We start from the raw sequence: 16,941 nt of genomic DNA, 5'->3' as shown, positions 1-16,941 counted from the left end.
TATACTTCCCTATTGCAAAAGAAAATGTATGCTCTATGTTTTTAAGGATGTGTTAGAGTAAAACTAGTAGATGATGAACAAGAGCTCAACTTGTTAGGACAAACAGAGATCTACTATTTCAAGACCTTAGTTCAGTAAGAACATTTCACATTTGAAGTAAGCACTAGTCAAGTTCTGTAACAATGCATTAAGTTTTTAAATAACCCCAGCAGAATGCAAAGGAAGAAGGATTTTATAGTTAGGAGTAAAAAAATTCAGTTTTTTACGACAAATATGACAAAATTGTGTTGTCAAATGACATCTCATAAGTCCACTGGCATTAGCAAAACACGAGTGAGACTTATGTTCCTATCGAAAACTTTAATATGAAATTCAAAGATCAAGATCAATAATTGCAGAAGCAGAAGAAACTTTAAAGGATGCAGAAGCCTTGTCCTAGGTTTATTTTGGCTTTAACATTTTTCATAAAATATTAAAACATCACATTGATTGTGAAGAACATGTGGAAAAAAATAAAAATACCTACTCTGGGCACATTGCTAAGAATATCTAAAGGCTACCTAATGACTTGCAGTATAATTTCCTATTTCTGGTAATTTATAGCTTTCAAAAAGATAAAATTTCAAGGCTGCAGATTTAGTGCTTGTATTCCTTGAAAAAAGTCCCCCATGCAGATGCATTCTTTTCTTAAACTCAAAAAAAGATTCAGTCATTTTGAGAAAATGTGTGTTCATTATCTTACACAACTGGCAGTTCTGACACTAAAGCAGTTCAGAGATAAAACCTGGCTTTTGTCATAGTGTTTGTACTAAGCTTTAATAAATCATTGGCTTATCCTGTGTCTGTCCATTTTCTGTTGTAAATTTTCCAGGTTCTACATTTTCTGAGGTAAAGTGTGGTTGTTTAGGAAGGAAACTACCATTTAAGAAATGTGGGACAGTACTTTTGGTTTTTGTGTGGGTTTTGTTGTTGTTGTTTTGGGGATTTTGGTGCTGGTTTGTTTTTTTTTTCAAAGTACTTACACTATACTTGTTTACCCAGGCCCTGGTTTCCACTGTGTGCAATTTCTTACAGCTCCTTGAACACAGCAAATAGTTGCTTTTTTTACTATTCTGTACCACAAAGTAGGAAAAAGAAGAAGAAAAGACATGTATCTGCAAAAAAGTTCACACCAAGCACCTCTCTAGTCCTCCAGATTTGCACAATCTGTAAGCCAGAGAAAACTCTTTATTTAGAGAAGCTTTAGAATTTCCTAATAAAAAAAACCCAAAAAAAACCAAAAAAAAACAACAAAACTAAAATCACAGTCTAAAAACACATAGTAAAATTAAATTTGACTACTAAAGCACTGAATACTCCCTCTGTTATAAAATATATATATATATACACACACACTCACTCACATATATATCTTTCTGGTAGGAGGCAAGATACAGTAACTACTGCCAGAGTAGAGGCTCGTAAATACATGTGCTGTTCCATCACCACCACTGGCATTATAATGGTTCTCACAGGCCATTATGCCACATGAAGCATGACTGTATGAGGAGAGCTAGTCCCTTACCTAAAACCTCACCAATCTGCGCATTCTTCTGTAACTCAGCCTACCCCTCAGGTTTATTTACATCTGGCAACTTTCCAAGACATTTGAAACGTGTTGGACCTCTTGGTGGCAGGCAGAAAACACCTTGCCCCCAACAAGACACTATTTTCCATCTGGAACTGAATGAGCAAATGTTCACAGCTTTTGTGTTCGGCCACTAATGCACATTAAACAATCTATTAACACACAAAATTAATGAGGTACTGCCAAGTTTAAAGTCAGCTAAGCACTGTGCCTGTGCATAGTTCCCTACAGCATATGTTGGCACCGTTGTTTGTAACACATCCAGCACTCAGGCATTTGGAGCTCAGCCTAATTAGTTCACTGCAATTGAATCTCAACTCTATCCTTTATTCAGCTGCAATGAAAGTTTTCAAAGAGGCCTATCTACACAGTCTTGCACATTTTTTCCCTGGCACTTGAAGAGCCAGGGTAAGGAAGTGTGCCAGAACTGCCCAACCAACCATTTGACAGATATACAGAGATGTGAATGCTGCACTTACTGGTTTTTTTAAGATCATTCATGTGCAACTTTTAAAGGTAGAATAATTCTTTTCCTGGAGGAAAGCAAATACCAGAGAAGGATGTGAAATGTCATACTGGAAGGATGATAGGAAAACAGAGAAGGCCTATCCCCAGGAAAGCCTGCCCAAATTAAGAAAATTCATAACTGTTATGTGTGCATTTCACAGAGTTGTTTTCCACTGCACACAATCTGTCTTCACTGAGCATTAGTGTTCACCAGTTTACAGCCTTCTGCTTCCATTGGTTATTAGAAAATCTAAATATCAGTACAATTACAAAGTCTCTTTTCCCTCCACAAAACTTCCTTTACTCAACGTTTTTTTCAAGTAGCCACGCTAATCAGAACAGAAACTGAATTTTCTCAATTACTGCTAGAGGTACTGTGTGCCATCAAAAGGCATTTTAGTTGGAAGATATCTAGCTTTTCACCTTCCTTCCCCTTCAATGATCAAAATACACTGTCATGGTAATTTTCATGCAGCAATCACTGAATGCAACAAATGATGTAAAGATGGTGGTTTAATTAAAGTGGCTTCCAGGGCACTAACTACTCCTGATGACCTTGAGAGGATATGGTTTCTGATACTGCTTTTCTTTCTGATGACAGTCAATTATTAAGTAAAAATGGAAGAACATATCCAAGTTTAGTCAATTATGCAGTTATTCGTATCTGCATTTCTTAACATGAGCAGTTCCACTGTCCCACCGGGAGAGAGAAATGGGGACCCTTTCTGACCTGTAACTGCATTGCCACTCCTGAGGTCTTCATTTCATGGACTTGGATTGGTCTTAGTTACAAGACAGCCAGACAGACCACAGCAAAAATTACACTTCTGATGAGTTACAGGCTGGGAAACATGGCAAGAGAGAAAAGCTGTGTACTGGCCAACCCAAACTATCTCAATCACACAAGTCTCAAAGAAGAACCTTTGTGCAATATTGTAGCTGAGAGGCTGCACTGCAGCATGCAGTAGGAAAGGAGGGAGCAGCAAAACCCTTAAGTCACTTCTCGACCTCACTTGCATCCAGAATCTGCCAAGACTCCAAGCTTCACTATCTGGTTGATCAGCAAACTAGACTGACCCTGCAACAGCAACTCCTAAACATGAGCACACTGTCTTATGTGTACAACCAGCTATGATAATGGGGCAGGCAAACGGTCTTCTCTCCTCCGGAAATACATAAAGTCACCTTTCCAATCCCTTTTCATCTCAGATAAAACTGTTACCAAGTACATTGACAGATACATACTGTTAGATTGCAAAGATGTTCACTCAGCTGCAAATCAAAACGCTGGACTCTGGAGTAGGATGAGGAAGGGAAGGGCAGGAGGAAAAGCTACAAGTATCACCTTGTTTCCACTTCGTTTTTCCCAACTGTAGTCTTTGAGAATGTGTGCAACCTCAAAGATTTGTTTTAAGTCACTGCACAGCTGTAACACACCACGCTCTTGAAACCGCGAAGTGACAAAGTGGCAGATTCCCGTTATTACAATTATATAGCATGAAGAGGTGGGAGTATAAATAAATTTTAGTATAAATACTAAAATATAGTATTGCAAGCAACAGGAGATCATAGACAAAAGACACAGAGAAATAAAGTAAACATTGTTCACATCAGCCTCTGCCTGACAAGAATCATAATTTCTCTCTCAAATATGACAAAGTGAGGGGGTCAATTTGACCTCAGCTAAACTACCTGAGTCTTGATGAGACACAAAAAAAGCTAAACCTGGGTCTTCTTGCTATTGACAGCAGCAAAAAAAACCACGACTAAGTTATTTTTCTTTCCTTCCACTTAGAGAAGCCATGCTTACTTTGGACGATTTATATCTCCTTTTTAAAACAGAAGTAATAATCTGAAGTCTGATTTCAAGCCACAAAAATTTCTAAACGTACAAATATTCATGCCAAAAACATAATACTTTTGTTTGCAGCTTTCTTTAGTCTGAAAGAAAAATTGTGTGTGAGCAAGTGCACACAGTAATTATTTTAGGGATCTTTTTACCTCCTCAACAGTTTATACAAGTATGAACCAGCAGGTTTGGAATTGTTTGCAGTACCTCTGGAAACATGGCAAACCTGGGATTTTAAGTTGGAGTTATGCTTCTTCCTCACAGTATTGTGTGTAAATAGCATTTTGTAAACACTGCATTACCTTTAAAAATTGATTACTCCAAGTCCCGATTCAAGCAACTGGTATATCCTATCTACCCTCACTTCCTATCTTTACATGCATACACATGCAGCCACGCTTCTGAGAGCTTGTCTGTTTCTAGAGACCAGTCTTCCAAATCCCAACAACTGGCCAGTCCAAGCTTATGTAAACAACTTGAGATTCGAACAAACTCAATGATAATCATTGCTGATTAAATCAAACTTATACAAAGGCAAAGTAAATTGAACCAGGTACACGAATGCAGAGATAAGACAGAAGCTGATTATCTTGCATGGCAACAAAGGAGAGTTGCTACACTGGAACAGACTAATGGCCCATCAGTTCCCAAATTGTTCCCTCTGGTTACAGCCAACACTTCAAAGAACACGGGGAGCCAACATTGCCAGAAGTCATTATTTGCCATAGTGAGAACAAGAGAAATCAGTTAATAAGTCCAGTTTCTTTAGGCACATTTTAAGAGGTTTATTTTAAACTCAAGAGGGTGAGAAGAAGCTCTTCCCTCGAGCACTTAATTATAAAATAATTCTTTTAAACATCTGACATCTTCACTTATTCTTTACAATCATTTCCAACACTGGGATAGAGTCCAAGAATTTCAGCAGGCCATTATGAGGACAGAATTTCAGTTTCTTTTGCCCCTCCACCTCTCTTCACAGAGCCTGAAAACTTGATTCGTTAAGGCCACAAACCATTTTACCTCTCAAAGCTGCTATCTCAAGGTGCACTACTATGATAAGTATGATAAGATGCCCTAGCTTGGAAGGTCATTGAGAACAGTGGCTCTCAGTCATTCCCTCACCTCTGAAAGCCAAGGCGGATTTCGTGGCTCTGGCAGGACATTACCATACATGCAGCCACAACACAGGGCAAGCTCTTGCTTGCAAAGCCCAAGTTTCCAAGCAACCACCAACTGTGTTTGCAGAAGTCATGCATGTAAATCTTTAGCCATGGAGCACAATTTACTTGCACTGGTAAAATTAAGTGTACATATACTATATACTCCATCTATTTGAATGAAATTTATTACAAAAATCAAACCAAGTCAAGTAACTGAAATAAAGGTTTCTATCATCTCTGCTAGTATTTTTAGGCAGTTTTTTGGAGTGGTAAATTAATAGCCAATTATCCATTCCTTCTCCCCATAAAGACTATTACCCCAGCCTCCAACAACCTAATATAAATGAGGCACAGTAATTGATTTCCTATTCTGTTCATGTAAGATTTTCTGCTCTGTGGTCTGATCAAATAAGAAAAACTCTTAGAAAACACCTGTCTAGAATTCAATTGATTTAATCAGAGACTGTGATGTCAAATTACCCTGGAAGATTAAAAAACATCAACAAGAGAGAGAAAATAGGTTGCATATCGGAAAATAGGTTTTTCAGAAAGCTTTTGAAAGAAATAACAAATCAAAAGTAAACAGGTAATTGGCCTGATTTGTTGCTGTACAAGATAACCAGATTCCATCCTTTAAGTCAAGGGAACACAAAATGTTTTGTTGCTCACCAGAACATACAACAATCAAAACAATATGAAACAAACATCCCAACCTAGAATCTGTGGATTAAAGTTTGGTGTTCAACTTCCCTTTTCCAAACAATATAATATAAACCCGAGGAAAATCAATTCTGAATATCAGTTCTTAGCTATTAGTACTCTACATACCACTTGACTAAGATTCCTGAGCAGGAAAAGGGTGTGACAGGCAATCAGTAGATGTAGCTCTTATCGTTTGATAAATAGTGTTTTAACAACCAGCCAGAGATACAGGTCCAGAACAAGTTACATGGACTGTTGCAGGAGTTGTTTCTAACTGCAATATTTCGAGCATATATTTAAGAACACAGCCACGCACTCTGCACCACGCAGAAGACAGGAAATGAAGAAGCCCCCAGTGCTCATTGCTCCCATCATTGGCTAGATCAGGACCCTCTACTCAGCTTAGGTCTTTAAGCCCTGATTTAACATCAGTTCTTTCCTTCCCTTCCCCTGGAAACATTTAAGACAGTGACCAAGACATGTCAGGCAGCTGAGAGCCCCAAGAATAAAGCAGGAGGCAGACAGCAGACAGAGTCAAAAAGACAGCAGGCAAACGACTTCAGTTTCTTAAATTCCTTTGGGCAGGGTCCTTGCATGCCACGAGGTAAAACCCAGCTTAGCATTCTGTGAATGACTGTTTGTATGTTGACAGTATAATAATCAAGTACTTCCTCCAGTGTGAAAGAAGCACATGCATGACTGTGTGTGTGTGTCTTATAACTCCAAGTCCTTTCCAGCTCCCTTGTAGCCAACTGTTGGCACAAAGCAGGTCCCATGCTTTCTCCAGAGTAGATGATGAGACAAAACAGCTTCTCCAAATCAGAAAAACCTGCCTCGTCAGTTGTAACAAACTTCTGCTCTGTAGCCACTCTTCATCTGCCAATACTCAGCACCTGGCTGGTATGTGCTGTACTCAAAAGAGAGCATTACTTGGGGTAGAAGGAGCTCCTTTGGGAGCTCAGAAAGAGAGATGGAGAAGTATGGACCAAAGATCAGTAACTTAAAACATTATTTAATGGGCACAAAAAGTATAAGCTTATGTACCACAAAAACAAACAGAAGTTGGGATGGCTGGGAACAGTACAGCCTCAATTCCCTCTGCTGGTGGGAATCAGAGTGAGGCTGCCTAAATGGTATTTGCACATTGCCTTGCAAGAAACATCCAAGGGTGTTAGTACTCTCTTCTGTCTCTTCAGTGCCCTAAGGAACTTGAACAATGCTTAGTAAGCGGCTTGAGAATATTTACTGCCACTATCATTCGTCACTGCATCAGAAGAGTTCTTCTGGAAAGAGGGGAAACGCTGGGGCTAATGACTACACCATGGATAAGTGTGTTTTGGGGGGAGAGACGGATTTATACATATTACAATCTCTTAAAGTAGAATTACAAAATCTTAATTCTTGCACAGATAGGATTAACCCATACTGCTAATACTTGGGGGGGAAAGTTAAAATTCAAACTAGAACCTTAGGCAGACAAAGGGAACAACCATTTTTGGTTTGATTTTTGTTTTACAGATATTTTCTAGGCACACATTTTAGATTTAAAGATTATTTACAATATTGAACGCAGTTTACTGTCCCTTCTATACATAATTTGAGACACCTGAAAGGTCAGAAACCATAAAAGATGGCTGCCTAAAACTCCATTTTAGGAAAGAAAGGAAAAAAAGAAAGGAATTCCGATTCCTGAAAGTGTTTTACATTGTTCAACCACAACTATTAGGCACTTCATATTTATGGCCATTAGTCATTTTGTCATCTAATGGCATTATCATAATGCCAAAGAGAATGGAGCCCACAATTATCTCGGCAGTTGCACACAGTCATCTCCTGATTACATACAATCAGATGACACCTGTTTTCCCTCCACTAAAATAAAAGTTGGTACCACTTAACCTGATGATCTAAAGGCTCCAGAATACTCAAATGTGGCACAGAAGCACACAATCCTGAATTGCCCTTAAATAATAGTTACTTAGAAATAGAATTTAAAATCAGAATAAAATAACTAGATCATAAAAACTGACTTTAATGTTTTTTGACCATAAAATGTCTTTACCTCTAGATGTTGTAATAAGTACATATATATACGTGTATATATATATATGTAATGGATATCCATAGACATATATATTTGTGCATGCATACAATAAACAGACACATTTCTACCTGACCTTATTACCTATATTCAACATACCACCAATTGCCCAAGGGTCACGCAAGCCTTCAGCAACACCTCGACTAAAAAGCACGGATTTCTCACGGAAGCACTTGCCAAGATGCTTGTGCACCACAGACCAACGATGCGCTGGCTCGGGTTGGACATTGCACTCCACAGACAATATTAGAGCCAAAACATTTTTAAACCTGCCTGCAGTTAAACAACACCCTCCAAACATCACCTCCTTCCTGTCTAAAAATAACAGTGATGGCATTCGTACCCGATAGCACAAGAAGTTAGAGCAAGGGGCAATAAAAGAGGCAAGGAAAACGAGCATCACCTGCCTCTCATTTTCCTCTGACAGGGCTGCAGCACTGATAACACACCTGTTCAGCTGTGCAGTGAGCATTGGCATCATGCAGATGTCACTGCATCGAAAATTAGTAAAGAATGGATGACACTGTTACCTACTTCGTTTCCACATTCAGTGTGAACAATTTATTTCAACTCCCAGGGTAACCTGAACAAAATTGCCTGAAGCCAGCTCCTGCCTTATCTGATAAGTACACCTAAGCGCTCCTGAACGGCAATACCGCATTTCTGTTTAAAAAAAAAAAAAAAAGGAAACTTTCCCCCGGAGCGTGACTTTTGTTTTACTTCACACCTGTTTAAAACAAACGAACAAAAAACCCCACCCAGCCCAAAAGACTGTATCTGTAGGATGTTCAAGCCAGGAGCACCGGGCTGGTCTGGAAGCCTCCGCGGGGAGGACGAGCCCTGTGCGGGGGAGGTGGGGAGGGGGCACGACGGCCCCTCGGGTGCAGGTGAGGGGCGGCCCCGGGAGCCCCCAACACGACCGGCCGCGCCGGGACGGCGCCCCCGCTGCAGGGGACCGGTCCAGCGGCTGTAACGGGAGCGCGGCGCGGAGCAGGTGCCCGGCGGGAGCGGGGCGGTACTCACACGGTGAAGTGGTACACGAAGCACTTCCAGCCCGTGGGCCGCTCCAAGAAGTTGTAGACCCTGCCCTGGACGCTGCTACGGCTCAGCAGGGGCTTGCGGAGGCTGTAGATGGGAGACCGCGGGGGGGTCCAGGCTGACGGGGGGCCGCGGGGCAGTCGGCGGCTCACCATCACCACCTCGCTCCCGCAGCGCGGCGCCCGCCTCCCGCACCGGCTCCGGGCCGCAGCCCGGCGGAGCCTGCCCGGCCCTGCGGCGGGGAGAGTGGGGCGTTAGTGGGCGTTTGGGGTGCTACTCGGCCCAGCCTCCAGCGCCGACCGCGGCTTCTTTGCCGGGCGTCATGCTGCCTCTCCTGGGGCAGCGACAGCCGGGCCCAGGCTGCGGCTCTTCGGCTCGCCCGGGCGGGGAGCGGAGGACATGGCTGGGCGGCCGGGGCAGCTCTGGCGGCGCGGCGGGATGTCGGGCTGCGCGATGCCCCGGAGCTGCAAGCCGCGACCGGAGCGGCCCCGTCCCGCCGCCGCCCGCTGGCCCGGCCCCCGCGGGGCGGCCCTCGGACGGGGAAAGTGCGGGCAGGGCGGGGGGCGGGCCGCTCCCCGCCGCAGTCCCGGTGCTGCCCGGCGCGGAGGCGCTGCCGGCGCACACCAGCCTTGCCCCGAGGGCGCGGGCTGGGAGGGCAGCCCTTGGTGGCGTCCGGACCGCCCTCCGTGTCACGCTCAAAACAAATCACACGCTCTGTAGCGTCACTCTGACCTCCACCTGTGTCACCTGTCCCCTTGTCACCGCCATGGCTGCGTGGAGGTGGCCTCTCACCTGTGTGAGGAACTACGAGGACAGGGAGCAGGGAGCAGCCTTCCAGCAGCCCAGAAGCCCAGCGAGCTTTCCCACCGTCTCAGCCCGCTCTGTGGGGATAAAGTGCTCCAGTGTTTTCCAGATCTGTGCCCTTGGGTGGCTTGAGCTTCTGCGGTACAAGCCCTTACCTCAGATTTAGGATTGCCAAAGCCTTCAGGGCCAGCTGGTCCATCCCTTTTTGCAGAATTTCAGCACCTGGGAGCAGCAGAGCTCTGCTGGACTCTGAATCCTCAAGGAGGCTCTTTTTAATACGAGTAACAGGAATTAGGAGCTTGGAAAACAGGCCTTGCGGTCCCTCATGTTATTGTAACATCAGGAGTAAATAGCTGAATAATGGGGAAAACTGTAGAACGCGATAAACACAGTTCTGCAGTCCTGCGTCCTCTACAATTTGGGCCTCTCACCAGCAACATTTTGGTTTTTGTGGAAGGGTGCATGGGTTTGGCCATTAAGAACAAGTTATGGTTAGCACTCGGATAACTTCCCTGCGCAGTGGAGTAAGTTATGACTTCCTTATCTGTGGTGTGAATCGATTTGTCATGGCTTTTTGCACCAATTAGTTAACAATGTCTATACCCAGAGAAAAGAGGAGGGTGCTCTTTGATCTGGGGTGAGGGGTTTTTTCATTCTAGCCCAAAATAGAACGGCATTGGTAAGAGCTATGTTGAGTTCATGGTTGATACTGGTACTTAGACAAGAATGTTACAGGGAGATAAGGTGCTAAATAAAGTTAAACAAAAACAACCCTGCTAATTGCAGCTCCATTCAAATGTCAGGCTGCACGAATAGTAGGGGAACTGGGCAAGATCCTTCACTAGTGTAAACAAGAAAGACTGGTAGGCCCTTGTACTGATTTACACCCATGAAGGATCTCGAAAAACAGAAGTTTTAAAACGAGAATTTGCAAAACCTGTTTGTAAACCAACAACATACCAACCAGGCTTTTTGTCCCTCCACCAGAGCATGAAGAACAAATAAGCTTAATAAAAACAGCATTTCAAAGGAAAGTTTTCCTGTATCTGGTCAAAACAGAGCCAGGTTTCTCTATTTTGAGAAACTGTTCTTTCTTGCAATAAGCCTGCAAGAAAAATGACTAATGGAAGAAAGAATGTCATCGCTACCCTTGAAGGCTCACTGTTTGAGGACTAGCCTGATAAAGTCTTGATATCAAAGTTAACAAATGTCTTTCTTTATGTAAGTGTTCCACTTTGTTTTATAGACCAGCATAACATTGTCTGGGTTATAATAGAACCATATTCTGGAGCCAGCTGCAAAACATAACTTACAGAGTTCAGCTGTATGTTCATATGTTCATTATGTTGCTTTTCAAAAACTTTTCAAAATCTTTTAAAAATATCTTGGTATTATGTTTTTATCTATCCGCTGATTAACAAAACAAAGAATAGAACCCCCACTGTATCTGAACCTAAGAAAATGGAATTTCTGTATTACTTATGCAATTTCCTTCCAAAACACAAGTTAAAAAGATATTATGTACTTAAATGGCTAAACAGGGAAGAAAATTGGTAAGAACTAAATTTTATCTTCAGTGTTCAATGAGAAAGTTCCTAACAACCAAAGTTTGCTTCAAAAATTTTCTCACTACCAAAAAGAAAAGTCACAAATATATTCCATAGCCCTATATCTTGAAATGTTTTTCAGGTCAGAAATATTTTCATAAGATTTTAGGTCGGACCTCTAATGTTGGCAAAATCTTTCAAAGAATCATCGCAGATAAAGGAATTTTAAAATATTTAAAACTAGTATTTAGGCAATACCTAAATATCTTTTCCCTGGACTCAAGGAATTAATCAAAATCCACTTTTTAAAATGTATTACTGATTAATGATAATGTTTATTTTATTTAGTAAAAATAATTTTGTTAGATGAGTGCCAGCTAGTTCATTTTACTGAATGCTAAAACATCTGTCTGGCATAGGTAGAGGCAAGAGCATAATCAAAGAAAAGTGTCCAACAGATGAGTACTTAATGATGAGAATCCAGGGAATAATTATCTTTAATGTATATTTTGTTACTAAAACTGTACTGTAATGTGCGACATTTTCAAGATGAATACTTCAACATGGTAATGGAAATTCCTGATTTCCCCCTTCATAAGTAGCCATGTCTTGATAATAGACATGTTCATTTTACAGAACAACAGAATTATGTAAGTAGAAGAAGAGAAAAAAAATATCCAGAAAGTATGGTGTAAATATGGAAGATCTAAAAATGGGAAGAAGAGGCAGATGAGTGTTCAAATACATTTATGGAGCCAGGTATCTAGCCTTTGATAGTGAAGAGAATAGGGAGATACGCTGAATAAAGAGGACATAAGTTTTAAATATTAAGGTGGAACTACTACACTGAATTGTTTCTTAGAACAATAATAATTTAGTCTACGTTGAGTATTTACAGCACTGTAGCAAAATTAATAACAATCATGATGTTTGCTATTTCCCAGTTTGGAAGTACTGTTTTAAATATTTATGTCTTTAAGAGGACTTTGATTCTAAAAATGAGATGCCATAAGTCACTGAAGTATGATGACAATAAATCAATTAAGCAGATGGTAAAGGTCCCAGTTCTAGAAATTTAACTGGAGCAAGACTAGTGAAGTATTTCTGAAAATCCCGCTGTTGAGCTACAGTAGATCAAAAATGTTTGTACCAGCTTGGGGCTCTGTTTCTGTTATCCTATACTAAATTATGACTGATATTATGCATGCATTGTCACATATGCTCATTAAAATGCTGTATTTTCACTTTGTGCCTGCCTGTGATCATGTCAGATCACACTGCTAAATGTTTACAAACTGGAATTGCTGCAGCCAGTTAGAAAGAGATACCTTGATCTTTTATGTGATTACTTCCCTGTGGAAGCTGAGACTCAAACAAACAGTCAGTATCTGAGTGTTCTCTGTCTTCTGAAAGCCTTTAACACTTACGTGTCAATTACAGGTTGCAGCAGTTTTCCACTGCCATGAAAATAATTTTGTTTGCTGCTCGATTACTTTGGGGGATGTTTTTTGTTTGATTGGCTTTTGGTTTTTTGGTTTGGTTTGGGTTTTTTGAATGCCACTTTCCATTTCTGCCCAGTTATAGCAGGGAATAAATTAAAACACATTTTTCAAGAAGAGGAAAGAGAGTTATACTGTCTTAATTTTGGGTTTATTTTTCTTGAATTAGAGCAAATATTTGGTTGCATTCCATTTCCTGGAGAATCCACCGTTTACTCAAATCAGTAGATAATTTTAAAACCAGCCAGTGATGAAGGTAAATGTACTGAACTGAGAATAAATGTCTAGATTTTTTTATATATTTTCATATAGCAATAACTGTATGACAAAAACTTTTGAAATATTATCTGTCAATTAAAAAATTCTATTCACAGATGCATCATTACTTTAATAACTTTCCTATTAAAAACAACAAAACAAGTAAGTGCTTAGACCACATACACAAAGAAAAGACTGACCACCAAGTTTTTCCTTCAAGTGAATTTATACCAGCTACCTTGACCAGTAAGGTCCACAGTTACCATGACATTACTCTACCTTTAGGGTAGACATCTGTTAGCCATTGCTGTCTAGGCTTCCTGGAGGTCAACAAAAGCAGTAGTACCACCAAGAAGTATGAGCAAAGAATGTCTAGGGAAGGTGACACCTTTACTAATCATTCAAAAAGCACCACGGTACAGTGCTGGTAATTAGGAGAAGAGCTGCTATGAAAGACATGGGAGATGTTCATCCTTAAGAATTACAGGGATCACAGCAGCATAATTGATGGGCAAAGTATGTCCTGGATCATACACTCGATAAACTGTTTCCTGAAAACTGGACAATACAACCTCATCTATTCTGAAATGCTGTCTTCAGAGGCAAATTAACTATCAACAGACAGAATAGAGGCTGGGAAAAGAAAGAGAAACCCATGTTCCTCCACTTGAAATAACTTCACAAAGCAAAAGCAACCTAACAAGTTAAAAGTTAATCAGTCCTGTCAGAGATCATATTGGTGGATCACTTCCTTAAAAGACTAATCACTGTCAAAAAAGACACATTTTAACAGGTGTTTCAGTCTCTGTCAAGACAAATGGAGCAGATAGAAAAGAGCAGATAACATTCTATTCAGAAAGTTTAAACTGGCTTTTAATTCTCTCCCTTCTTTACTGTTGGGTTATTTTTAACTGTGGATGCAGTAAGTTTAGGAATCTGGTCAGTAGAGAGAAGTAACATTGCAGAAGATAGTGGCATGCACCAGATATCTGGAGCGTGGAGGCTGTGCAGTCCAGCAGCTGACAATCCTGATTAGCATTATCTGTTTGGATGCTATCTCAGTGCATGGTTATGTTCTAAATTTATATTACAGTTTTACACTGTTTCATAGGTTTTTAAAGCATATTGATGTTGTTCTGGGGAGGAACGTTATTGTCTACCAATGCTTACATTTTAAGTTCTAAAGCAAAGAAAGACTGAGCATATATTTAGACTTAGGCCACACAAACAAAAAAAAAGTTGATGAGTACCTCAGCCTTCTCCTCATCTGCTGTTACCAGTTTCCAAGCATTGTTTACAGTGGGGATACATCTCTTTTGACCTTCCTTTTCTGGTTAACATACCTGTAGAAGCCCTTCTTGTTAATCTTTTTGTCCCTTGCCAGGCTTAGTTCCAGCTTCACCTTGGCCTTCCTCATCCCATGCCTACACAACTGAACTTCATGTCTATACACTTCTCAGGTTACCCATCCTCATTTCCACTGCCCATGCATGCATTTCCTTCTTTCCCTTCAGTTTGACCAGCAGTTCCCTGCCCAACCATGCCAGTCTCTTGCCTTCCTTGTCTGATTTCTTCCTCTTGGGGATTACTAAGTCTTGCACTCTAATTTGAGCCTTGCAAGGTGAAAAAAACCCCAAACTAAACCAAACTACCATTTGTCCATAAGATTAGTCCTGCTGCTTACAACAATATTTCTATTCTTTTTTTTCAACAAAAAAAAAGTCAAAAGTCGAAGTAAAACCCCTTCCAGGTCAGACTGAGCAAGTATATTGTTGCAGAACAATACTTGGTAGACTCTTAATTTTTCTTGTTCAGGAATATTCATGTATATGAAAGGCCAGTACCAGCAAACTGGAATTTCAGTTTCTGTCAATAAAAATCCAAATTTTTTCTACAGTGTTTGTCTGTTCTATTTGCTCTTGTTGCTGACTGACCAAAAGCTTCCAGGTATAAGAGTCTGAAGCATTCAGGTCCTAAATGTTTACTTGTTTAGGAGCAGGACTTCAGGGCAGTGGCCTCAAAATGTGAAGAAAAAAAGTGGTGCTAGAATTGTAACTGAACTGCTTTGGTGCATCATGGCTTGTAAACAAACCTCTCAACACTTTCTTTCTGCTCCCAACCTACTTGCAAATCTTCAACAAAGTGGCAGTAGGAAATACAAAAATCTAAAACTCGTGAAAGCCTGATAAAACTAAGAGGGGAGACCTTTAGGAGATCTCAGACAAAAACACTTGTGTACACATGCATGTGTATTTTCTCCAGTCTTGGTGTCCATGGTGCCCATGGTGTCTTGTCCTCCCCAGTTCTTTAATGTGGTTAACTGTTCAACAATTGTTGTAACTGAAAAGGGCTCTTCTAGGTATTACTCCAAAGGAGAAAACTAAAGAGGCTGACAAAATTCTGCAACATTCTTTTTCATCATTAAGGCAGATGTGGTATATTTTAATTTCAGAAGCATATGAGACTCAACAGGTGTTTGTTTACTCACATAATACCATACAGGATACACTGTGCATTTTCTTACACATGCCACCGTATCTGAGGGCATCTGACTAATAGGATTCTTCAAATTAAGAGATTGGTAAATCATCTTGCATCAAAAACAAATTCTCCTCCTCACATTAGTTACAAACCCTCTCTTTATTAGGCTAAAATCAGTATCAAATAACACCACTGAATAAGCTCCAAATAAATTAACTGAAACTCTGAAATGCCCCTGGAATTTTTGCTCCATAGTTGCTTATGGAGGGAACTATGCTTAATAAAGGGATGTTCTAGTATTTCAGGAAGAGTTTCACTCTTAGCAGCTGAGAAAGAAATCACTGGCTATCACTAAATCTCTTCCTGGTGCGGGAACACTTCCTGCCTGTGACCATGTTAGTTTGTAACATATAATATCCTACTTCACATGTATGGAATGACGTGGGATAGGTAATCATTCTTCTTCAGCAGGACCCACTTGGCAACCCACTTCTGAAGCCAGGCGTCATCAGTCTGACAGCGAAGCACAACTGTGGTTGAATGTGTCTTTTGATTGCAGGTAGTTCATTAGAAAACTTCAGTGGGAGGTTATACACCTGCAATACAAGGAATATAATGCTAACTCTGTGGCAGAAGCAAAGATTTTTTTATACAATAATCCATCAAAGACCTTTCTAATGCCTCAAATTAAAAAAAAAAAAAAACAACAAAAACAAAAAACAAAAACTAACAGAGTAATAGGAAAGGTACTAGCAGTGTCTCCTTCCCTGCCACTGCACCTTTTCTCAGCAAGTAACCCCTAAATGCAAACAAATTGGAAACTATAAAACTCAGTGGATAGACCACAGGACACCTGTGCAACAATCAGCTCTGTCAAACTGGAATTTCAGGTTGCTTTCATCTCACAAAATAGAGTTTTCATTTCACTAGTACTATTCTGACAGGTAAAGCTAAACAATGTGATGTAATTTAAAGTCTTGCAAAATTCTTTTAACCCGTTCCATAATTGTGGTTTAATACCCAATTCTAGAGACATGCCTGACCTTTTTCTAATTGGGTTAATTACAATTCTTTTCTCTGAGTCCTCATCTTCAGTGTCTCAGAAGCACAATTGCTTACCAGGATTTCATGTTTTACGATAGCTGGGCTAAAGCTAAAGCTTACTGAATTTGTGCTCTGCAGAGTCCCCAAACTTTGTGAGTGAAGAACACCACAACTTCTTCTATACTGTAGGGCAAGTAAAAAAGAGAACATGAGAGCACCCTTGTCAGCTCCCTGATTGACGGCTAATTACAAATCCACTGACCCAAGTGGTAACATAACTACTTTTTAGAGAGCATTTGCATGCATGGTGAGGCATTAACATTT

At 40.6% G+C, this 16,941-nt stretch overlaps 1 protein-coding gene across 1 annotated transcript in view; it reads right to left on the bottom strand.

Annotated features, from left to right (window-relative positions):
- KCNQ1 (potassium voltage-gated channel subfamily Q member 1) overlaps positions 1 to 9,139 on the bottom strand; it is a 340,508-nt gene extending 331,369 nt beyond the window's left edge. Inside the window, exon 1 of the mRNA XM_029961027.1 lies at positions 8,970 to 9,139. Within this exon, the coding sequence (XP_029816887.1) occupies positions 8,970 to 9,139 (170 nt within the window). The remainder of the gene's footprint in view (positions 1 to 8,969) is intronic.
- Positions 9,140 to 16,941: the final 7,802 nt, after the last annotated feature.

Source organism: Manacus vitellinus, unplaced genomic scaffold (assembly GCF_001715985.3).
Source record: "Manacus vitellinus isolate BGI_N305 unplaced genomic scaffold, ASM171598v3 scaffold_30_pilon, whole genome shotgun sequence".
Lineage (NCBI taxonomy): Eukaryota > Metazoa > Chordata > Aves > Passeriformes > Pipridae > Manacus > Manacus vitellinus.
Note: the sequence above shows the minus strand (reverse complement) of the source record. Positions and strands in the feature narration are given on the sequence as shown.